Source organism: Necator americanus, chromosome X (assembly GCF_031761385.1).
Source record: "Necator americanus strain Aroian chromosome X, whole genome shotgun sequence".
NCBI classification, from domain to species: domain Eukaryota; kingdom Metazoa; phylum Nematoda; class Chromadorea; order Rhabditida; family Ancylostomatidae; genus Necator; species Necator americanus.
Genome location: NC_087376.1, coordinates 33933297 through 33956999, shown reverse-complemented (window position 1 = coordinate 33956999; position 23703 = coordinate 33933297). Strand labels below are relative to the sequence as shown.

Genomic DNA, 23703 nt, shown 5'->3' with positions numbered 1-23703 from the left:
TTGATAAGAAAACAAAGTTGGGCATTCCAACGACTGTAATGACCCACATTACTACATGAGGAGAACGGCGGCCTTCAAATTTTCATCAGCGATTTCCTGTGCGGCTCGTCTACGAATAGACTAAGTGTGAATACACTGCTTTTTAAACCTTTTTTAAAACCATTTTCTTGCTCATTTTAAACTACAGCGAATATATGTACGTTTGTTACTCTACAGAACATATATGCCTATGATTTCGTCTCTGTGTAGATAGGTTTACCGCTATTACTAAATTTATTTTCTCTAAACATTCTAGTTCCCTCCATTTCTCTTTATATATATATATATATATATATATACCATATATTCTCCATATGAACAGTTATATTGTTCAGTTAGATCACTGTTGCGAATCGAATAAATCTGTCGTCTTCAGTGCGTTCCGAATGTTTCTTCCTACTGGATAGACCTCATTGACTACGTTTATCTGTGGATTGATCCTGAGATCAAAGCAAATTAACAATTCGCTCCACTCTTACTGTTACAATGATATTTTATACGGTTACTTATTCTAATTTATTCTACTTTCGGGATTTTGTTACATCTTGAGCTCCACCGTGTCTAACACTTTTACTCGTTTTGCCGTTCTTCTACATTTTACATTTGGGAACAACAGTTCCAGCGCAGCTACCTCTCCCCTTGTTACCTTTGTTGCCATCTCCAAGCAATTCAGAGCGGAGATGCGCTCATCTCACCATAAAATTTCCTGAACATTCTATTACCTCCTCTCCACATTGCCATCCTTTAACCAGTGTTAATCGACATCTAAAAATAACCTCTTTTGATTTTCGAATCACACAGAGAAAGCTTATCTTTGAAGTCATTGCACCATAATGTGGCTTTCCCACTTAGGGTTCAGCTCATCTCCGAGGTATGTGACCCAATTTGTCGCAATCCAATTATTGCCATCATGAGAGCGATTTCCATGCACTTCTCTCAACCGCTGTGGTAATGCCATGAAAAGTAACTGAAGGGAAAGTAATCTTTTAGACCTTACCTATGAAGGTAGTGTGGTGGTGCACGTTAACGTTATGGGTTCGAATCATAGACGGTAGCAGTCTCCTGAGCAAGACTATAAACGCCGATGGCACGAGAGGTAAGTGATTATCCTCTTATTTTGATTTGCGGCCCTAAATTTCTCGGATCTAGAATTCCGCATCGCAAAACACATCAAGCACAACACATGTCTGTGCCAGTGTCGCTGTGTTCCGGAAAATATGGATCTGTTTTCACAAAAACCAGTCATGGGAGCTGCATCGGCGGAATCCGTTGAAATCGACGACAAAGCGGTCGAGGAAGAGCAGAAGTTAAAGATGTCATTGAAAGACGAAATGGTGACTGTTGGTGCACAACAAAAAACAACAGACACAGTGACCCCGTCAACGTCAAGCCTTGCTTCAGAAAAAAAAGTTGATAAAACAACTACTACGGTCCTAACATTTCTTCCAGACACAACGACAGTATCTAGCCTGAGATCCACTTCTACTCAGGAAACAACATCGGACACAGATGAAGGATTGATAACTTCAGACGTTCCATCACCGTCACGATCCTCGAAACCTCCGCCAGGAATATCTTCATCTTATGAGAATACTACAACGTCGCGGCTTCCTCTCGCAACTGATGTGGTTACACTGCGATCAGAATCAACGACAAGAAGCGAGACGAATTCGTCCACATCAGAGCCATCGACCAGCTCTTCGTTGACATCTGTTGTAGAACAGTTCAATTCCTCTTCACAAATCAATCTCACTGCACCTATTTCTTTTTCTACACTCGCTCCCTTGACAAAGAATGAAGAACAAGAATCTGACATCCTTTCCCTTTCTAGCTCTTCAGAATCTTCTTCTCCAACAACATCTCCCGTGTCAACCACAGCTGTAAAGGAAAACTCGCAAGTCGTTGTCCAACACTCAAACGATGAATCGAAAACAAGTAAGGAAAATGATAGGACTAGAGAGCCACTAACAAAAGGAAATACGACGTCTGGAGCCGCAACAGACACGACATCTGAATACACTACTGACACTCTTTTCACCGAGAGCGTCAATGCAACCTTCTCGATGTTAGTATCTACAATCGCGCCAACCACAACGACTCTCCGAGAGGAACTTCCGAACGATGAGGTTACAACCTCAATGATACCACTAAACACAAATTTTCCTAAGAAGGGAAACAATGAAGTTGTCGTCAACGAACTACCCATCAAAAAACAGGCTACAATCTTAGCGCGACCAGCCACTGAGTCTCCAGCTAGGGAAGTCAGCGAAGAGCAAAATTCCATAGTTTTGCGAACAGATGTTGTAGAAGGGAAACAATCTACACGCTCATTTATTTCTAGCAACGTAATCCTTCAGAAGAAAGATGACAGCAAAACACCAGCAAATGTTGGAATTTCGACCTCAACAACATTCCACACACCGAGTACTGTTCTAGTAGACCACACTAATTCAGAAACAAGAGAGGACACTGCAAAGTATACTGAACCGCATGTCGATGTCACTACTACTTTACGTAGTACACTAAATCATCCTTTAGCTCAATCATTCGCAGTTCTGATTACTACAGAGTCGCCTGAATCAAGTCAGGAGTCGAGTAGTAGTTCAACAAGAACATCAGTCAGTTCAGAAGAGACAGAAATCGCCCTAGACTCGCAGTCAACTACAACTGACTCCGTTAGCTCTCCTAGTGGATCTAGAATAAATTTGGTTCCACGTGATGGAACCAGTCCAGAGTCACACGAGACAAGTACTGAGCGTACACTTACAACATCTGGAGCTTCAACAGCTATACCAGTAACCTCAACATTTGCAGCTTTCGAAGCAACAGAAAGTAGCTCGGATTTGAATGGATTATCACAGACTACTGCTGCTATCTTAAACAGAACAGCAGGTGATTTTACTGATGAGGTGTTAGCAGTTGAAAATGCTACGCGGGTACCAACTCATACAACTGCAGAATCTTCGTCGGCATTGAATACATATCTGTCATCAACTGTGGAAATAACGGATGGACCTGGAACCACTTCCTCTGAGGACTTCACTGATTCAACAACAATTTCGTTTAATGTCGACGCTACAACCAGATCCTCCTTGCTGATAACTACTGAGCCTATAACGCCTACGACTACTTCTAGTACAAGTGAAAGAACAGAAACGACAAACGAGATAATTGATGTGAGTGCTACAAAACGTATGCCAGAAAGCAAAACGCAAACACCAACATCTCGGCTTGCAACGGAAGCTGTAAGTAAAGGCCAAAATTTGAAGAAAAAATCATTCGAAAAAAGTAGTAACGAGTTCTATGAAGCTAAAACTTTAACAACAACCCCAGTAAAGGAGACAACCATGTCAACAGAAACAACTTCCACACCAACAGAAGCAGCTAAAGGAACGCATTTTGAAGAAGCAATAGGAACCACAGAAGGTGAGTGTTTGCTTGGAAAACACGTTTGCAGTAGTTATGCCATACTTTTTAGACGTCTTGACAACCCATGAGAAACATCCACAAGTGGTGGTAGCAGTCACTGAAGGAACAAACGGAACTTCATCAATATTCCACGCTTCAGATACATCCATACATCCTCACAAAAATCTCCCAGAAAGATGGAAAAATTTGGTGATGCGACTGAAAACGAAGTTGGAGGAGCTGAAAGCGAAGAAAGGATTATTGTCTCCAAAGAAAATCACTACCACTACTCTTCCCAATTCTGAGGAAATGATGCTGGCTGGTGAAACATCGAACTCTACTCCTATTTCTACCGTGGAAGATACTACAATATCAGCGACAGACGCTTCCACTGTTGGCACATCCTTCATATCAGTGAAAGTTCAAGAATCGAACCCAACGAGAAGTTATACAACAACACCGACAACAACTGAATTACGATCCTCGACGAATCCTGCACAAGCCGCGAAATTTCAAGAAACGGCATCCACGTTAACTGTTCCACCAGCTACAATGTCAATTGACGAAACTTCAGTCACATCATCCAACTTCGCAGCCGATGAGACGCCACTGTCAAACCTCTCTCAGGATCCTAAAGAGCAAAATTCTGTGAAGGAATTTAAGTTGGGTAAGGTAACCACGCAGATCATCACAACTGCTTCTACTGGAGCGATAAAGGATGAGTATACAAGGACGAAGACAACAGAAGTGTCGCTAACTTCCAACATTGGGGTAGAAGCAACTACATCTTCAAATGAAATCTCAGATGTACTCCCTCAAGCTAACAGTTCCACAGCTGATAGCGGGACTGAGACAACTTCAACCCCAAAAACCACCGTGTCGTTTCAACTCGATGCAAATATAGGAGGAACAAACGATGCAAAAACATCTAACACGCATACTGAAGACGTCTTCACGACAGACACTGTGACCACTAATTCGGATTTAGGTGCGAATGACTCTTCTACAGAGGTTATACCTGCTCTTGATGATAACTTCCCATTTAAAACAGAAGCCGACGATGAGTTAAGTTCACAAACAAAAACGTCGGCTTATACATACACTTCCTCTGCTCCAGAAATAACCGTAGCAGTATATAACAGTAAGTATACGACACTAGAAGATGTTACTGCTACAACGTCAAATACTGGAGAACCCCAAAAGATCACGGACCTCACAACGAGTAATCAGCATTCTGATACCACGACAACGGATTCAGTTAGCAATGATGAGGACAAGAAATCTGTTGGCGGCTTCATTGTATCAAATTCGGCTGCATCATCCGAAGAGGCCATGGAAAGCAAGAACCGAACAACTCTTCAGGAGACACTGAGAGGTGGGCATTCAATACAAAGATACAATAAAAATAATATTTTATTGTCAGTGGGACTGATAGTAGTTACAATAACTGTTTTCAGAAGCAGAAAGAAGCAGTCCCCCCACGTCTACTTTCAACGAAACTTCATTTACGATGTGAACAACTAAGGACTCCATAGAAGTAATTTTTGAAACTATATCTTCAATTTCAGTGGACAGCCTCATCGGGTGAAAACAGATCTCCTGTCGTCTCTTATACAGGGCCTCATTGGAGATGTAACACAGGCAACGACAACAGCTGTACCCTCGGCTAATGAGTAAGATCACATTTTGACACCCATTTTTGTATCACATAACAGAAGTAATACAGAAAAATTCAGACAATCCAGCACCGCAACGGTTCTGGAGCACACAATAGCTACAGAACTGGATTCAAAACGGTAAATATGATGATGAGTTATGCGTTATTTTTTGATTTTGTGACATTATAAGCGTGAACCGTTAGCTTGGACTACCTCTGGCGTCTAGAATGAATTTATTTCGTACTAAGGTGAGAAAGTGTTACGTACATGCTAAAGGTTCAACTATCAAAGAGTACCGAGGAATCCATTAGTTATTATGAGAATTTTGTGAGTTTTTTCCGGCTTTAACAGAGAATTGCACTGTATACCTTAATCCTAGTTTTGACAATGGGACCTTAACACAATCACTACTATGCACACGCTACAGGCTGATGTAAAGTATCGGATAGCTGAAGGGTAAATTGACTGAACGAAATTCGAGTCGACATTGGCTTTTCTTCTGAGTTAACCCTACACGAGATCAATACATATAGAGTTTTTCCCACTTGTTCATACAAAACCTCAGAATGCCGAAGAATCTACTTTGACTGTCCATTCCTTCCTAACAAGAAAAGATTTTTTCTCCGAAGCTTAGTTTTTGCGCATTTTCTTTTGTCTTTGATAATCAGATAAGTCGCATTTGAGTTAGTCTTTTTTTGAATAATCAATAGCGCTTCTTTATACATGCTTCTTCGGTGAATGAGTTATTGATGTTTTGTGGTACCTTAAAGGTATTCAGAGGGACAAGGCTTGAAGAGAACCAATAAACTCACACCGGCCCAATGTAGGAGCACCAGCGGGTGTTTCTTGAAAGTACCTGAACGAAACGAAGGAGTTTTTCCGCCAACTCGTGAGTGTGATTGCAGAAAGTGAGGCGCTGAATGCAAAACATATAACACAATAACTCATGTATATGTACAGAAAAGATCAACAGCTTCAAAATCATCGGAATTCTCGGCTCCATCATTAAAGCATTAGAAATTGATAGCACATACTGACTGCATAACAATTTATTTTCTTTCTTTACTTTCTAGAGCAGAGGAGAAAATAATGACTGAAAGTGGCGATTTCGAAAAACAAATAAGAGAAGAAAGAATTCGCTATGAGCAAGTGAGTTTCGAGCCAACCATGAACAGAAACGCTGAGAAATGCATGTCTTTTTTGAGAACAGCAAACTCTAGGCAAAGCATCTCCATGAAGAACAGCGACGATTTGAGCAGCAGCAGAAAAGCGATAACGATAGAGGTCTAAGAGAAGAACTCAAAAGTAGAAGTGAGGAAATGAAGAAAAGATTAGAGGAACTCAAGACAGCGGAGCTGAGACGTCAGTTTCTACTTGAAAAGCGACAGAGAGAAGAGGAGGTAAGAAATGCTCTACTTGGAGGCAGCATATCAGGAGATTAACATAGTACGAAAACCTAGGAAAAACGCATACGGAACGTAGTTCGGATTGTAGATTAGTGAAACGACCTGGCTCCGTTCACTCTCCCCTAATCGTCGTAAAAACGACGTGGGAGACGGCTTTCTTCCCTATGAAATCAGTTGCAACGCACCACCCTTGTGCACGTCCATGACCGAGCAGTCGAAAATTAACCCTCTACATTCCAGTCCAGACAGAGACATGGAACACCAGCAACTCCTGCATTTTTTCGTTACAAATGCTATTCCAATCCTAAGTTACATTTTTTTTAAACAGAAAATACAGCTGAAGCAGAGAACCTCAGGAGTAAACGAACCTTATTTTTTATTTGGAAGTGCTGAAGTAAGCTGAACAACCATGTTGCCGCAACGGCGACAACGTATTGGAAAGGGTTAACGATATTTCCTTACTAGCCTATTCAAGTAAAACCGATGAATAGGCTTTTGAGTGGACCGAAACGTGTAAAAGGGTGCGCGTTCTGACGTAGGAACTAAAGCGGTTCCCATGCCATTTTTTTAGGAAGACTAGGGGGAATTGAGGGGACTACACTTGTTTCCATCATCCACAAGTCCGAACTCTACGTTTTCCCTGCGGTTTCCGTACCATGTCAATTTCGTGATATGCTGCCTTTAAACTGGAAGTTGACAAAGCAAATGATTTCCACTTCTCTAGGAACGCCTACGCAAAATTGCGGAGAAACAAGAGGAGGAGAAATTCGAAGAAATGACATCAACCGACCTTTCAACGTCTGAATCAATCACAAAGAAGATAAGATATAGGTTGAGGCCTTCGCAGGTACTGAATATTTCAACCACATCCATCCATTTCTCCGATGACTGTATTCCAGTGCGCAGCAATCAACAAATTCACTCGAGTTTTCAAAATCACTGATCCATCATCATGGATCGCGAGAAACTGCCAATTTGCAAAGAGGTTGGCGCTTCCTAGAGAATTGCAAAATTGGTCTCATAAACATTCATTGTTATAAAAATGCTACTGGCATTGACTCTTCTAACCTACATACTTTACAGGTATTTTCCGCAGGCATCGTGTCCTCAAATCCAGTCTTTAATTGAGTCCTGTTTCGTTTTCTTCTAATGTTGTGAATTAATATCTGCTCAATCTCATACCATCAGGAATTTGTACATGGTTTGTATAGCTTTGCTTTTAGCTTTCTCCATTTTCTTCTCTATATTTTTGTGAGTTTGTTGCCATCATAATTCACGTGTGATTTTTCAAGAATGAGTCCTAGCGTTTCACAGCAACAGTTCTACACAAAAGTACTTTTGTTTTTTTTACATCAAACTGTTCTCATGCTTATTTTCTTTGTTATTTTTCACAAACTATTTTACGGTTCCAAATCAACTCTCGCTAATAAACGAATGCAAAAAAATCAGAATCACTTACTATTTAAGGTATGAGGTGCTAGAGTGCTTGAACAGAAAACTCGACGTTGCACCTAAAATATTAAAAAAAAACTGTCAGTCTGCAAACGGTCGTCGTAGGAATACAATATCGCAAGAAATATAGTCGGGACAAAACGACATGAAGCACGATGCAGTTGCGCAGGCGGTTGCGCTCGTAGCGGCACGGTGGATATGACGCTTGGAATCGAGGTGGGACCATCACAAACTACAGCAATGAAAGATGTAAGAGGTCCTCGCTTGATCCTAACCGCTACGCTCCACCGCACCCTTTCGAGCGCAACCACTTACGCAACTGCACCCTGCTTCATGTCGTTCTGACCCTACTATACATCCAAAATTCCTCATTTATAAGCGTTCAATAGAACCACATCCACAATTTGTTCCTCTCATAAATAGTCGATAAATCTACTGCATGGTTTTTTCATACGCCAAGTTCATTAAAGGCATCACCCCACGAATCTGAGGTGGTACGGATTTCAAGCGGAGTATTCTTAAACGGGATAGTAGATTATGGAGAGGGGGGTGATTCCGTCCATTTCTTCCCAACTGCCGTAAAAAACGGTCCGGAAGAGGCGGCGCGTGCAGAGGGCTGGCGCGCTCCAACCGAACTCCTTGTAGAAGATAGCGCGCCGGATCGCTCGAAGCCGTATCGTCCGGGGCGTTTTTTTTACAGCAATTAGGAAGAAATGGACGGAATCATCCTTCTCTCCATAATCCACGATCCCGTATACGAATACTTCACCTGAAATCCGTACCACCTCAAATTTCGTGGGGTGATGCCTTTAACACAATATTTGCTTCACCTTAAATGGCAGAGCGGTGGCAGTCGATCGCGTTTCACAACATCCGTACTGAAGCTCCAAATCAGCGCCCATAAAAATAACACTGTGAATTCATGCAATGGGAGAAAACGCAAATGAAGAGGGCTAGATTATCGCTAACAAAACATTGCATTCGCTATTATCTGTAGGATTAAGACCAAGACTTCCCGGTGTTAGTAGCGAGAAATCGATCGGTTAAGAGTTGTAGACTCAGACTCAGACTCATTACATTCAAGAACATTGGTTTGCCCCATTCATCATCTTTTTTTTCATGGCCAAAAGTGAGGAAAAATAATTGACTGAATGAACATTTATGAGAAGAGCGTGAATCAGAAACGGAAAGTTTTGATTTCTCTTCAATTTCAACTCCCCTGCCAAAAAAAACTTTGGAAATGAAATTTAGATAAGAATATATTCCTTAATATAATCATGAATTAATGAAACTTCAAATCGTTACAGTTTGGAGTCTAACTAGTTTTTAATTAGTTTCCTTATACGTAATATTAACGCAAAGTTAACCTTCTTTCGAGACTCACCTCTGGCGCTTTGAAGCTGTTTCCAGACGCTCAGGATTATTGACGTTGGAGCGGGAGAAAGGAACCGTCGAACACCGCACCACAACGGTATGAACGTCGATATGACTGCTTTGGCTTCGGGAACATTCGGTTTCCTATTGACGAGGCTTTTGATCTACGATCTAGGACGCTCATGAACATAACCTCATAACGGATATTTTTTAAAAACAGTTCCAAGATATGTTTGGATGCTTGTAATACAAGCAAAGTTTTTCCAATATAGTAGGTGACTAGCTCTTTCACGGATAGCCTGCACCGCTGTTGCTCCTTTTCCCGGCGATCCAAATCATCGGAACCTGTTTTGACCACGGACAACGTCAATCAACATCGATTCTTATCAACGGTTTCTGTGTGTTCACAAAAGATATGATGACTCAGGATTTCTTCCCATATTTTATTGTAAAATAAAGTGATTAAAGAATAATTTGAGAATTATTCGAGAATTGCTGTTAGCGAATTGTTGATAGTGTTATTTGGACGCTTATCAATTGTAGTCTGGCGTCATGTTCTCTTATCAAACGGATCGAATACCCCTTATAACAGCAAGACACAGTCTAGCCTTGCAGCCTTCTACGTTATTTTATGTTTATGATTTTTTTTTTTGAGTAGTAAAGTCTTGTCACTGCTTCGCACAGTCACTGTCACTGCTTTCTCAAAATAAAAATTAGGTGTTCTAATGTTAATTATTGTTAATTCCAAGATATTAGAACAACCAAAGGTTTTCTATTTCTCATTCAACTGCGAGCACTTAATTGTCTTCATGCAAAATTCTTAGAAGTGCAAAACTCTTAGAATTATCAGAAATACTTTTTAACCTTCTGTAATGTAGTTATTAAGTTTAGGATAAACTGTCAGGTGGAACTTCAGTATTAAATAACTTTGTTAGGGAAGTCTCACACTGAAGTTTCCTTGTCCTCAGAAGCGCTTGTTAACTTCAAGAATTACTTCTATCGCTTATCGCTAGATGACATTTTTGTCTTTTTCTTCATTTTGTTTCTAGCCTATCTGACTTTCTTTTCTCGCCCAGTTCTTGATAGCGTTCATTTTGAAAAATGTTGAACAGACGTTTTATTCCGACCTGATTTTTGAAAATGTAAGAGCATGGCACTTCGTTTTGATGGAAGAGTAGCGATTGTGACAGGAGCTGGTGGTGGTCTCGGCAGAACGTATGCCTTGGAGCTTGCTAAACGAGGGTGCAAAGTTGTAGGTATGTATATATTGTTATATTATATGTATATATAATATAGCAATAATTATATATTAAAATATAACAATTATATATAATATAATATAATATATAATATTATATGTAGTTGTAGGTATCTAAGTAGAAACTGCTCACGTTTCTTCTTCGGAAAGTTTTTTTGTTTGCGCTTACACTTTTCTGGAATAAAAAGCTTGCTCATATGCACTTTGGAAATTCCTTCTTGTCTATTTATCAACTTCCTTTTTATTTTGTTTTTATTAAACACCTTGCTTCTCGAAAGAATCTTTTTTTTTTTGAACAACTTATTTTTTCACCAGTATTTTATTCTTTTTTTGGGTTATTTCATTGAGTTCTGAGTCATTGGTACAAAGAAGATTTCAGCAGTCCCCATCGTAAATGTGCTCAATTGTTGCCTATCCTGTATTTTTTTCACTTCCTAAACTGCCTGTGAGCACAGTCCTCGGTACAATTCAGAGCTATGAAATAAATCGGCAGCGTAGTCTTATCAACCAAGGGTCAATGTCATGCCAATCTAATGAAATGAAGCGTGATTAACGTGATTCCCTTGCAATCAACTTAGTTTTAAATCAAATGATACCATTTGGTTTGTTTTAAAAAAAGAATTGCAGGTGTTCATCCTGAATCAAATTTAATATAACCAACATAGCCATAATATCTGATTTTCTAGTCAATGACCTCGGAGGAAATGCACATGGGACCTCAGCTTCTACGTCAATGGCAGATAAAGTAAGATAAATTGCAGTAATCTTAGGAGATTTCCACTATGGGTGGTTATTTTGAGGTTGTCGATGAGATTAAAACTGCTGGTGGACAAGCAGTGGCTAACTACGACAGTGTAGAATTCGGCGAGAAGATTGTAAAAACCGCCATTGATGCTTTTGGCCGAGTCGGTGGGTAAAGTAGTCAATTTGTGGATCATTCGGATAAAATAGTTTGCAGATATTGTAATCAATAATGCTGGGATTCTCCGTGATGTTTCGCTTGTGAAAATGACGGATCTCGACTGGGGTGAGGGGACGTTCTTTGTCAATGAAGAGCAATGAATTGTAATCTTATTCACTTCCAGACTTAATTTTCAAAGTTCACGTGAAAGGAGCTTATTCCGTGACGAAAGCAGCCTGGCCTTATATGAGAAAACAGAACTACGGGCGAATTATTGTGACGTCATCAAACGCGGGGATCTATGGGAACTTCGGTCAAACTAATTACGCAGCTGGTGAGTTTAACCAATCAGAATCTCCGGAGACAGTTCTCGCGTGTCTTTGGATGTGACTATGGCTGATTTGTCCAGGGTCCGTAGCAATCCTTGGCAATGGCACAGACTGTCATTGGCGAGTCAGTTCTAAGAGAGTGGTTTCCCTAAATGAAAACTAATTCAAGCAATTGACGATCTCTTTACCAATCCTCTACCTGCTTTTTGTTTAAAAAAAAAGTTTCTAACTACAAAACCAAAGAAGCAGTAAGGTTGTGGATCTTATCCAAAGAAAGCTACTGAATTGAACTACTCAAGAGCAAGAAAAAGCGAAATACTTTACTTTTTTGCCCCCTTCGCTGTTGGTACTCGTTTCATTTTGCATTGATACTTTAATTTCCAACGATTGTAGATAAGTCGTCTGCTACTTTTTGCACCTGGTTTATTAGCAGTATTTCCTCAAAAACACCGAGAGCTCTCCTCTAAAGTGATGCCTGATCTATCTTCAGAGTATATTTTGCAAACTATTTCCGTTGACAGCGGTATCAACCAGGTAGTAAGTTTTATCTCGTAGAACAAGCTTAATTACCGATCTAGGAAATTATTCCCCCACCTATTTGCTGTTTGCCACCAGTTCACTTCACCTTCCCTTCGACAAGGTTTACTACGGGCTCACGTTACTGTAAGCTTGCTATTGAAAACCGTAATATTTTTGCGAAGATATAAGTTTGTATAGATGCTTATGTCAGTTTTTAAGCGAAGTCTGCCCTTGTTGGATTTTCCAACTCCCTAGCTCAAGAAGGAGCAAAATACAATATACTTGCAAACACAGTAATCCCAACAGCCGGATCTCGCTTAACTCAAACCATACTTCCAGAGGTGTGTTTTTCACCAGGAAAAGCCAGCATTTGAGTTGAGTTCATATTTTTTAGTCCATTATCGAGGCCTTGAAGCCGGAATACGTTACTCCAATGGTTGTATACCTTTGTCATGAGTCCTTCAACGAGAGCGGCAAAGTTTTCGAAGCCGGAGCAGGGTGGTATGGAACACGTGAGTATTCACCGATCTACTGAACTCATAGAATATTTATTCTAGCATTTTTTTAGTGAAATACTATCGATCAGCTGGAAAAGTTGTTCGTAACGCGAAGGCTGAAGATCGTAAGAACTTTCAATATTCTTTTGAATGCCCTTAAAACGCAGCCATTTTTTTTCCAGTTCGAGACAACTGGAGCCAAATCACCAACATGCAGAACGCCCAGCACTTTGAGAACATGAAAGATCTGATGAGCGAACTAATGGGAGTTATGACGGATGTTGAGGAAAAAGGAGTGAGGTCAAGGATTAGTTGAATGTCACTGCTTTCTGAGTTCGCATAATTTCAGTCAGATAGCTGTAACGTCCCATCATCAGGATCCGAATTCCCCTCTAACATTAAATGTTCAGCACTCTTCAAAGAAATGAACGAGGGAATTCAGGTGATTTGATCAGTCACACTCGATCCCAGAGATTTTTTTTTTATCCACTGATTTCAGCAAGATCCTTCAGCTGTGAAAAACATAAAAGCAATTATTCTATATATCTTGACCGATGGAACGAAAGAGATTGGAAAGTTTAGTGAGTTCATGTGTGTAGTTCATATACCGCAAGGCTTGAGAAGCAGTAAAACCACAAATTTAGCGCTCGACTTCAAGAGCTCTTCTCCATCGGTCTATCACGGTGATGTCAAAAATGGGGAGAAACCTACAGTAACTGTTACGGTGTCCGATGATGACTTCTTCGATATAGCTAACGGAAAGCTGAATTCACAGAAGGTGATACAACCCAGAAAGAAAATATTATTGCATACCAGAAGATTATAAAATTTAGGCATTCATGGGTGGGAAACTCAAGGTGAAAGGTAATGTGATGCTTCTACAAAAACTGCAGACAATCTTGGATAAGAAGAGGAAGTCGAAACTCTAGTTTTTGACGCTTTGGAATCGTTACTTATTTCTAATCGTGACCACAACAATAAATTACCATTATTTTGTACTAATGCAACACTACATACATCAAAAATTTGGTAAGCTTCTATTCCGTTATTGATATGTATGAGGCCGCTAAATCCGCTGGACGTTTTGGCGAACAATTTTTAACAAGCATGTAGTGATTTAATTATTATTCGTAGAGCAATGGAAAATTTAGTGATGTGTATCCGCAATTCTTTAGTAAACGCGAGGAATGCGAGCATATATGTACGGTAAATTCATCGGCTTAAATAAATATGTATCTACTTCAATCATCCTTTTCTTGCCGATATTTTAACAAAGAAATGTATTTGCGCGCAAAATTTTTGAGAATGATACTGTTAGAATCCACGTTGAGCAACTATCCTACTTGCGAATCAACCATTCTCAAAATTTTCCAACAAGAGGTGAATGTTAGTTCATGCGCAACTTTTGCTAGGACTTAAGAGCGTATGATTCGTTATGGTTAAGCCTAGCGATGCGCACTTCCGAAAGCATTAGAAAGCTCAATGCGGTGTAACGAATCGAATATCAGCAACTCACCTTTAATTCATCTGCACGCATATCGTAATCGTTCAAACTTCCATAGCTAATATGAATTATAAGCATGAAATTCACAACATTTTTGTTCAGGTTTGGACCAAACATAAAAAACGCTTTCTGTAAGGTGCAACATTTTCCATCAATTACTAAAAGAACAGCATTCTTCGAGATATTTGATAGTTGGTTGGAATATTCGTTCAATCTCAATGTGATGCATCCTGCTTAGGATAGTCCAGGAAGAGAAAAAGAACAAGTCATATTTTTGATATGCACTATTTCGAATTTGATGCCGTTACGGCGGGTTTGGACGGCAGAAGCAGCATTGTCATAAGATATAAAGTTGACTATAGTTTTTGAGTAGTAAAAGAAAACATTCGAAGCTTCGAAGAAGTTCTGTTAAAACCGTTCAACAGAATGAACTTGAAAAAAAAACATTTTCTTTCAGTAGATTGCCCATTTTTTCTTTCTATGTGTTGGGGTTAAACGGTTTTAAATAAACGCGTCCAAAACGTTTTGGAGATCCTCTAAACTATAATTTGAATTACATAGTTTCTAGGAAATTGCAGAAATCACCCTTGTTTTTTAAACGGGCGTTTGTTCGAAAGATTGCACCTATGAATAGTCTGTTTTTCGAATTATTCTTCATCTGATTTACTCGAGCAGCTGTATAATCACTCAACTTGGTTCCAAGTATACTGTGCGCCATTTCAACTAAGTACTGTAGTATGAACATGAAGTATTTCCCTGTTTGTCATAAAAACTCACACTTCCGCTTGGAAAAAAATAGAATAATATTATTATTTAAGTTATTTATTGGAACACTCATGTTGTTATTAACATTATTTAAATATCAAATATTTAAATTATTTATTCAAGTCTTCAAGAAAGAAGATAAACTTTGTCTCTGCAAAGTTTGATATAAGTTGAAAAAGCGTGTATGACAAGTAGAAAAGCTTCAAAAGTTGCTTTGGCCAATGTCAGTGTAAGTGGCAATGTCGAGCTGTCATTCAGTCTGATGGCATTCCTCGTTCGCAGTGCATTCAGTTTGACTTATAGCCACAGTAAGTGCTGATTTATGTTATAGTGAAATTCCTTGGACAGATCCGACTATGGTAAAGTAAAACCCTCTAGAAGTTTCTGCACATTCTCTATGATGGTTTGATTAACCTTATTATAAACCTCAGCTCCTTGTCAACTCGTAATTCGAGCGCTGTAAACTATGAGTTTTGAACTAGCGTCATCGAAACAGAATCGGCTCACAAGAGAAATATTCATGTTCTTTCCTGGATATATCTTCCCTCTAAGAATTTTGTTGCCGTCTTGCATACATATGAAAGAAATCTGCTGGAAAGACTGTGCTTTTTAATTCCTTCACAATGAATGTTTTTCTTTGTTCACTGATGCTTGTCTCTGTACTGTAAATCTTTTGAGTTTTACTATGTGTGCCCAATTTTTCAATCCCACTTTCGTATAAGAAATTTAAAACTCAAAGGAATTTATAGCACTGCATGACCTCATCGTTCTCGTATTTTAGCCCTAACAAGACAAGTAATGAATCTCAAAAACTTTCAGTTCCATCAAAATTTTCTCAGTTCATTGCTTCCGTACTCTGTATCTGTATTGTCTGTTTCGTATTGTAAAATAGACTCTCTTATGTCATTGACAAAAAGAAACAATAATGTTCTAACTAGTGTCTACACCTTACAATTTTTGTCATGTTGGCAGCAAACCATCACGCCTGTGTGTTTGGAGGTAAATAAGCTTTTGATTTCTTAGAACTTATAACGTTGAAGAATCCTATGTTTTTGCTTACAGAGAATACAACAAAGCGCCCTAATGTATTTATGTGAATTGAGGCAAAGAAATGGTTCTAAGTGCTTGAACTACAAAACATTTTCCCTCGGAAAATCTTGTCTTTTTAGATCCAACCTTTCTAAAATCTTTGTGTTCCTCCCAAGTCTAATTTTTGCAGGCTCATTTCCGTTCATATGACATGAGCAGTAACAAAGCTCGGCTGTTACCAACTCTCCACAGAGCATATATTTTCTGAGCTCGTTCTTCCTTAACCCCGTTTTCTAACGTTTCCTGAGAAGAAGCTTCGTAATTTCCTCGAGCAAAAAGCAGTACAATATAGGGCTGTGGTTTCTGAAAGTAGTACAAAGTAGGGCTATGGTGCGTCAAATACCATGAGACCATTACATGAGCTATATAAACTTTCTTCTTTCTAGAATAAACCTATGAAATCAATTTGAATGAATACAGAAAACTGTAGATGCACTTTTAAAAGCAGCATACTCCAAAGCTGATGATTTTGGGACCTCTTGGCGAAAAGATAGGGTTATGGGTGTAAATCACAAGTATGAGCGCCATGATACTCAATTCCCCTAGATTGTTTTGAAGACTTGCGTGGAAAACTGCTCAGGGAGTCGAATTTTCCTACGAAGCATGTGTCGAATCTGTGGGCGAAAGCGTGCGTGCATCGTCCTGCAGCTAGCCAGAGAGACAGCATCAGCAGCTCACTGATTGTCCGCTCGCTTGCAGGTGCGACGCATGTGCCTGCGTTCGCACACGGGGGACGTTGTTAGTTGCCTCGTAGGGTCGATGAGGCTGCTCCACACACAATTCCTCAGGACAATCAGAGAGGATTGAGCGCGGTCGCAATCATTCTCGTCATCCACACTCACATCCTTATCTTCCCGAGGAGAGATCCCAATGTCGTCAATTTTATGATGCTTTTGAAGGGAAAAAGGAAGAGAGCATTCAAACAGATCCTACAAAAAAAATTATTCAGGATACCTGACTAAGGTTTTTTAAAAGATGTCCTTGGGACCTAATTTTTTGACTTCTCTGAAAACACGCTTGATTTGAATGATGGTACAATGGTGGAAACACTAGTCTGTTCAAAGAGATTTGTATGTCGTGATCTTAACATTGGAAAAAGTCAATTGCTCCCAATATAAAGTTCACAATAATGCGATACTATACAAACAAACCTTTCACCAACAAAACTTCTCATATTCCGCTTTCCTTCCCTTCTCATTTCCAATGTCCGCCATCCAAATTATTCAAAAGAAAAAACAACAGAGGATTACGTCGCAGTGAATTTCCTCGAAACTTTATCCAGAGCTTCTTCTTCTTGTCTCTCTCATAGGGCAGCAGAAGTTTTCTTACATCTTCGCAAAGCCTTCCTCATTCCTTAAATTTCTTGTGGATCCTCCTTGTTTCTCGAACAATAAAAAAAAAGTTCTGTGGTCAGATGATGAAAAAGTTTTGTAGTTAATATTTGTGGTCCGAACCTATCTCCTCAACGAAAGTCAAGAAAAAAAGTCGCCTCATGGAAAAAAGCGCGCTGTGACTGAATGATGTTCCTTGAAAAAAATCCGTTTGTTCCAGTAAGTACTTGTGTAGACGAGGATGATTTCATGGTTGCCACTATAGCCCGTTTATTATAATGCGTGTAAAAGATTAGAGCATAAGAGCTGCTAATGTGGACACCTGTCAAGACTCGTCAAATCCTCGAAACGAGTCTCGAACAGGCAGTGTGGCGCAGAAGATCGCTTGCGAAGAAACCGCAAGGTGTCTTGTTACATTCGATGTTTCACAACCATTTCTCATATTCTATACACCTCAAAACTAACTCCTCTCGTTGTATTCATTAGCTACTTGTCTCAATTCAACTCTTTTGCGGAACTGTCGCAGTACTGTTAGTCTAGTCCTCTCCTTTCTTTTGGAGAAATCAAATCACTATTCGGAGTAGTTATTGATGTTAGAACTTTCACTTTCTTCTATTGGAAATGTTTTAATGTAAGTCGTCTAGGTACCTCCCTGGAAGTATAATTAAGATATAGATATTAGACATCTGTATTTTTTCGTAAATTAAATCTGTAGGTACACTCTACAGCTTCTCCTTTGAAAAAAAGGTTCTCATTCTATTTCTGCACTCCTCGTTGTTTAAAGCGCTCTGCGATCACGGCAAAAAAGCGCCTCTAACAATCCATTAGGTGTTACCCACCAGTTTACAGCGAATAATAGTAAAGCGCTTGCACAAAAACGTTTTCTCGTTTTGCAAATTTATTGCGCACCACTCTTCTATTTCTGAAAATCTGCAGAATTTTGTACTGATGAACCAGAATTATGTTAGCCGCATCTATCATTTCTGGAATAGCATTCAATGATTTTCGCTTTCCAATAGATCCTAGGAAAAAGACCAATAGCATAGCTTTGAGACATCATAAATTTTGAAAAACTCGAGTCTCCGAAGCGCGTGTGTCGCATTCTTCCAAGAAGTTCCAAGAAGTTTTCCAAGCTACGCCAAACAACTTTAGTAATTTGAGTACTAAAATTTAGCACATGCGAGGTAGCATTTATAAAAAGAATCAGAGTGAAAAGCGCCGTCTATTGTGGGGTGGACAACTAACAAGAAATGTAATGGTCTTACAGAGAGAGAAAACGTCATTTGTTCCTCCACTAATAAACATAAAAAGAGAACTAGTCTCCAAGCATTACAGTGAAAACGCGAAACATCGCCTACAAATCCAGAAATTAGAAACAACGGACTGATCAGCTTAGCTGATAGAACGACCCTTTACATTACATCCTCGCGTATAAAAAAAAACACGTGAAGTGGGTGAGTGATGAAATTCGTTGATGAAACAACTCTTTACATCTGTAGGAAAAATGAGATCCACTTATCAATATGTGCGCCATCCATCACGCGCTTTTGTTCCATCACTTTCACAGATGTAAGGAGCTGATTTGTCGCGCAAACTGATTGCTCTCAGACTTATTTTTTGACACATCTCGGAACAGAGGTTTTCTTCGCAAATTCACATTGATCTATCTGATTTTTGGATTTGTAGAAATTGGTAGTTTGTTTGCAGAGGAATACCTTTTTGCAAACAATGTGCGGAACCCTAATCAGAACTTTGCAGAGAAACATCAAGAATGATAGTCATCTGGTCGAAATTGGCTATTTAGCGCGAACTTAAGTGCCGCTTGGGTGCCGTTATCAATTCTTAAAAAAGGACTCGCAGAGGAAAATAAGTGCGGAAATAATGTCTATAGTGGAAATTGGTAGTTGATTACCAACTTAGGGTGGGTGTAGCGCAGTCGGTTAGAGCTCCTCGCGGTCGGTGGTTCGAAACCGAACTTGTGCCAACCAAGTCTTTCATCCCTCCGAGACCGACAAACTACCACACTTGTCTCGGATGATAAAATCACTGAGCTGACACATCGGCTAGCCCCTGCAAGTCATTGTATAGGACAACACCCATTCTAAAACCTCACCGATTACGGATCGCAGTAAAACGCGTTGGCGCATCCCAACTTGATTGATGCGCCAGTGACTTTATGGCTTTATCCAATTACCAACTTAGTTCCATCTTTGTCTGAGATTTTGACACGCGCTTAGGTCAGGTTGACAGGTTTAAGCTGCTGTTCAATTTTGAGGAGGGTTGTTTTCGAATGAACACCACTACGTCATAAAGCTTGATCAGTACACATGCACGGGTGTATCACGTTAGTGTGATATTATCGCTTCGGGCATCTCTATTAGCAGAAAAGGCCAATGTGTACATGATGACGTAGAACCTGTTGCACTGTTTCTCAGGGAATGATAAGAGGTCCGATCTCCAGATGTGCATGCATATTGTATTTGGTATTTCTAGCAATATGTGACATTTAGGAATCGATTATCTCGTTTTTCGAATTATGAAGTAGGCATTAATAGGCTATTAATATGACACTAAGTAGCCAATTTTGACCAGATTACTATCGCCCCAGAAAAAATATCTCGCAAGCGCTGGATTTAAGGATGAGATTTGCGAAATAACGACTGATATAACTTGCACATAAAACAGAAGTTTTAAAACTAAGCTCTCCTGCCTTCTCCGAACTAACAGTCGGAACTCTAGCAAAGCTTTCCAATTTCAGTTGACTCTTACAAACGTAAAAGAAGATAGTTAGAAAGCAGCATAAATGACCATTTACTGAAGGCAACTGATTGAAAATTCAGTGAATGACTTCACTAAGGCTAAGACGGAAGAGCGTCAAAATCCAATGCAGAGGTTCTCAGTGCACTTGCTTTGAGATATCCTTCTCAGTTTCACATTACAAAACAAAGGAACGTCTCCCTTCAACTTTTATTTCACGTGAGAGGAGACCCGCAACATTTTGCGCTGAACTTGCTTGGAACAATCCACAATGCTCGCAGAGACTTGAACGGAACTCTCGTCAGAGTGATGAAGTGGTGGTAACAATTTACGACGACTCCTTCGTGCTAACCCCTTGACATTCATCCTACCTACATTCCCTTACTAGGCGTTGTGCCAAAGCTGTAAGTAGTCTTAATAAAAGAAAAAGTAATGAAAATGAAAATAGAATGAAACTAAAACCAAACCCACAGTCCAGCAATTACTGTTCTCGTCAGTTTTGGGCCAGTTTCCACTGGTATCCGGTCCACAGTTTGTTCAGAAAATCCATACAAGACGAGATCAAGATGTTCTTTTAAAAGAATTATGGTGAGAAACAATTCTAGAAAAACAGTAAAATCCAATCCTAAATGAATGTAGAGATGAATGTGAACAAGCTCTGTTCTTCGATGTCTCTAAAATAATTTGACAATACCAATACCCTCACATTGTACTACGTAGTATTATTCAATGATTCGGTGGTAGCAGTACCGCTTGATCCAGCCGATATTCTGTTCCACTTCCTTTGCAGATTTTTATGAGGGTGGCTCTTCCTCATAAAAGCCCTTTCGTGGCTCTTTCCATGTTTGCTTCTTAAAACACTCAAAAACGTCGTCATTGTTACCAAATCTGCAAGACAGCCGTTTAAAGGAATAATGATGGTTGATGAATGATCGATAAACGTAGAAATGTGGCAAAAATCCTACTAAACCACTTCATTGATCTTCATTATTTGTGCTTTTAGAAGCATTTCACCAGTGAAATCAGATTTGCAAACGAGCTGTTTGTTAAATTATTGCCGGCACAAGATTGACTCTCATTTATTTCGCGTGACTCTGTCAATGCTAATGATAGATGAGGAGCAGGAAGGGAGTCGAACGTGATGTATTGTTCGTTTTTCCATGAAGACGCCTGTGTCCTCGATGCATACCTGCCTGGAACGACACCAGAAACGTAAAAGAGCACATGCATTAATTACTCAAAAACATCAGGCCACTTTTACCCCCCCCCACATAAATTACGGCGGCCTTTCATGTGTGACTCATGAGGTGAACCATCCGTAATGCACCGCACATATCCTAGCGCGCCTGTTCCACCATTGCTACATGTTCACTGGTTCTGGTCTTGGCACATGAAGAGTCAGTTCCTGTGGAAAACAAAAAAACTTCATAGTTACAGTAGGTTTAGGCGCGAGTGTTTAGCTGGGCACTCTGTTCACCACATGAACTGGGATCACAATAAAGGGAGATTAAAAGAAATGGAGTGAAGGGAGTTAAGCGGTGAGAAATTCTTAAATACGAGAGTTTTCTGAAGAAGTGGTCGATTTCTTACACTATTATTCCTCCTATCTCGTTTCTTGTTCATTTTATCTCATGAGTCGCGTTGAGATATTCAAATTTAATTGACTTAAGTTTCAATAATAGATATATTACTTGAATAGCACATCAGGTTAATTAATGGTTTAGGAGATGATCGAGAGGAAGTTGGAACCATCAGCATCACCCCACGACTCTGAGGTGGTACGGATTTCAAATGGAGTATTCGTATACGGGATCGTAGATTATGGAGAGGAGGGTGATTCCGTCCATTTCTTCCTAATTGCCGTAAAAAAGGACGATAGGGCTTCGAGCGATCCAGCGCGCTATTTTCTACAACGAATTCGATTGGAGCGCGCCAGCCTTGTGCACGCGCCGCATCTTCCGGACCGTTTTTTAGGAAGAAATGGACGAGATCACCCCCTTCTCTATAATCTACTATCCCGTATAAGAATACTCCACCTGAAATCCATACCACCTCAGATTCGTGGGGTGATGCCTTTAACGTTTCAAAATTACTCCATAACTGCGACATCTATAGACACTTACGATATCATTGGGACAATTATTTGCAGCTAACAAAAAAAAACCTTCAAGATTGCGCATATTGTCAAGATTTTGGAACTATAGTAGTCGGAAACACTAAGGTGCTAAACACTTTACTTACTGTCTTTGTTATGTCATACCTCAAGTAGTATCGACATGAAAACTGATCACTTCATTGCTTATGTGCTGGATGATTTCTCAAATTTCGAGCATATATATATATATATATATATATATATATATATATATATTCGTCATTATTTCCATCTACACTTGGTTTCTCCAGATATTCTCATCTCATACGCACGCTATTCTCATGACAGCAATGTCATTCTTTTTGAAAATTGTTTTCAAGAAAAACTGCGAACATTATTCATCTGAGAAGTGAGGGGCGATGGGGAGGTGTTCCGAACATAACCTTCACTGAGGGCGAGTCAGGAGGTCACTAGCGCAACCTGATGCCCTCATCGCCGTGCATTGTTTACCACTTAACAAATTAGGTGTCACTCGGGTAGCATTTACCGATAAACTGCGTGCAAGTGCAATATCCCTTATATTGGGTGCAAAAACGGATAAGTAACTGAGGATTCGTTCGTTCTTCAGGAAAATTCTTATCCTGCACAAGGGAATGCACCTGCTTCTTATGTTGAACCACAAAACGTTTCAAAGAAACGAAAGAGGAAAATATTTTGGTTTTTAATGAGCATAATTTTTTGGAGACCTTGAGTTTTTCAGTGGTCCCGCAGTGACCTCAAACACGCATACTCACTGACTGATTCCCGGCTGCTGACCACGTTCACACCCCGTTGGGGGTGATCGCTCTCCGGACATGTTCGAATGCTCATACACGTGCTGAAAAGAACCCTCATGGGGCCTACATCGTGCACTTACGAACAACATCCACGAAGAGAACAGAAGATTAACATGAGGAGGGCCTTGTTACGGAATACACACGATCGAAAAAACGTTTACAACAACAGCTTCGACGTGTGTACTGTTTCGAGAATTTGGTGATTCTTATAACGTACGCTCATGAATAGCTCGAAATTCTCCGAGGCCAACCAAGCCTTTCATCCTCTTGAATCAATAAATTTGGTAGCAGATTCGTTTACAAGGGTAAAAACACTGACTTGATACATCGGTTGGCCCCCGCAAGTCATCGTTATAGGCCGCACATGCGTCCATAAAACCTCAACGATTCTGGAATTGAAGTCGAAAGCGTTGGCGCATCCCAAAGGGATTGATCAATGCCAAGCACTTTATCCATTGTCCTAAGTATGATATCGTGGGCACTTA

General features: G+C 39.9%; 4 protein-coding genes across 8 annotated transcripts; 2 read left to right on the top strand and 2 right to left on the bottom strand.

Moving 5' to 3' along the window:
- Positions 1-1038: 1038 nt before the first annotated feature.
- RB195_026267 (uncharacterized protein) lies at positions 1039-7661 on the top strand (the record flags this gene model as incomplete). Of its 2 annotated transcripts, XM_064214747.1 has the most annotated exons (11): positions 1039-1135; positions 1189-3465; positions 3518-4822; positions 4905-4959; positions 5016-5120; positions 5184-5243; positions 6179-6254; positions 6326-6505; positions 7236-7358; positions 7411-7496; positions 7595-7661. In XM_064214747.1, the coding sequence occupies 11 exons, from the start codon at positions 1039-1041 to the stop codon at positions 7659-7661; spliced, it is 4431 nt and encodes a 1476-aa protein (XP_064070627.1). The 2 variants fall into 2 exon arrangements, with proteins under 2 accessions (XP_064070627.1, XP_064070629.1); XM_064214748.1 differs by lacking the exons at positions 1039-1135; positions 5184-5243; positions 6179-6254; ... (2 more) ...; positions 7411-7496; positions 7595-7661 and having other exon boundaries at positions 1284-3465; positions 5016-5124.
- On the bottom strand, positions 5880-9714 carry RB195_026266 (uncharacterized protein; the record flags this gene model as incomplete). 3 transcript variants are annotated; one of them, XM_064214745.1, is made up of 6 exons in its annotated part: positions 5880-6021; positions 7302-7361; positions 7426-7507; positions 7971-8022; positions 9348-9355; positions 9413-9527. In XM_064214745.1, the coding sequence occupies 6 exons, from the start codon at positions 9525-9527 to the stop codon at positions 5880-5882; spliced, it is 459 nt and encodes a 152-aa protein (XP_064070626.1). The 3 variants fall into 3 exon arrangements, with proteins under 3 accessions (XP_064070626.1, XP_064070628.1, XP_064070625.1); XM_064214744.1 differs by lacking the exons at positions 5880-6021; positions 7302-7361; positions 7426-7507 and adding an exon at positions 9683-9714 and having other exon boundaries at positions 7970-8022; positions 9348-9481; XM_064214746.1 differs by lacking the exons at positions 7426-7507; positions 7971-8022; positions 9348-9355; positions 9413-9527 and having other exon boundaries at positions 7302-7384.
- Positions 9715-10487: 773 nt separating this feature from the next.
- Positions 10488-13770, top strand: RB195_026265 (uncharacterized protein; the record flags this gene model as incomplete). Its single annotated transcript, XM_064214743.1, has 13 exons — positions 10488-10593; positions 11282-11340; positions 11396-11504; positions 11554-11622; positions 11681-11830; positions 12564-12685; positions 12739-12856; positions 12913-12966; positions 13024-13136; positions 13191-13283; positions 13341-13422; positions 13486-13619; positions 13675-13770. The coding sequence occupies 13 exons, from the start codon at positions 10488-10490 to the stop codon at positions 13768-13770; spliced, it is 1305 nt and encodes a 434-aa protein (XP_064070624.1).
- Positions 13771-20658: 6888 nt separating this feature from the next.
- On the bottom strand, positions 20659-23481 carry RB195_026264 (uncharacterized protein; the record flags this gene model as incomplete). 2 transcript variants are annotated; one of them, XM_064214741.1, is made up of 3 exons in its annotated part: positions 20659-20689; positions 20759-20912; positions 23436-23481. In XM_064214741.1, 3 exons carry the CDS (start codon positions 23479-23481, stop codon positions 20659-20661), a joined length of 231 nt encoding a protein of 76 aa, XP_064070622.1. The 2 variants fall into 2 exon arrangements, with proteins under 2 accessions (XP_064070622.1, XP_064070623.1); XM_064214742.1 differs by having other exon boundaries at positions 20759-20888.
- Between the last annotated feature and the right edge of the window lie 222 nt (positions 23482-23703).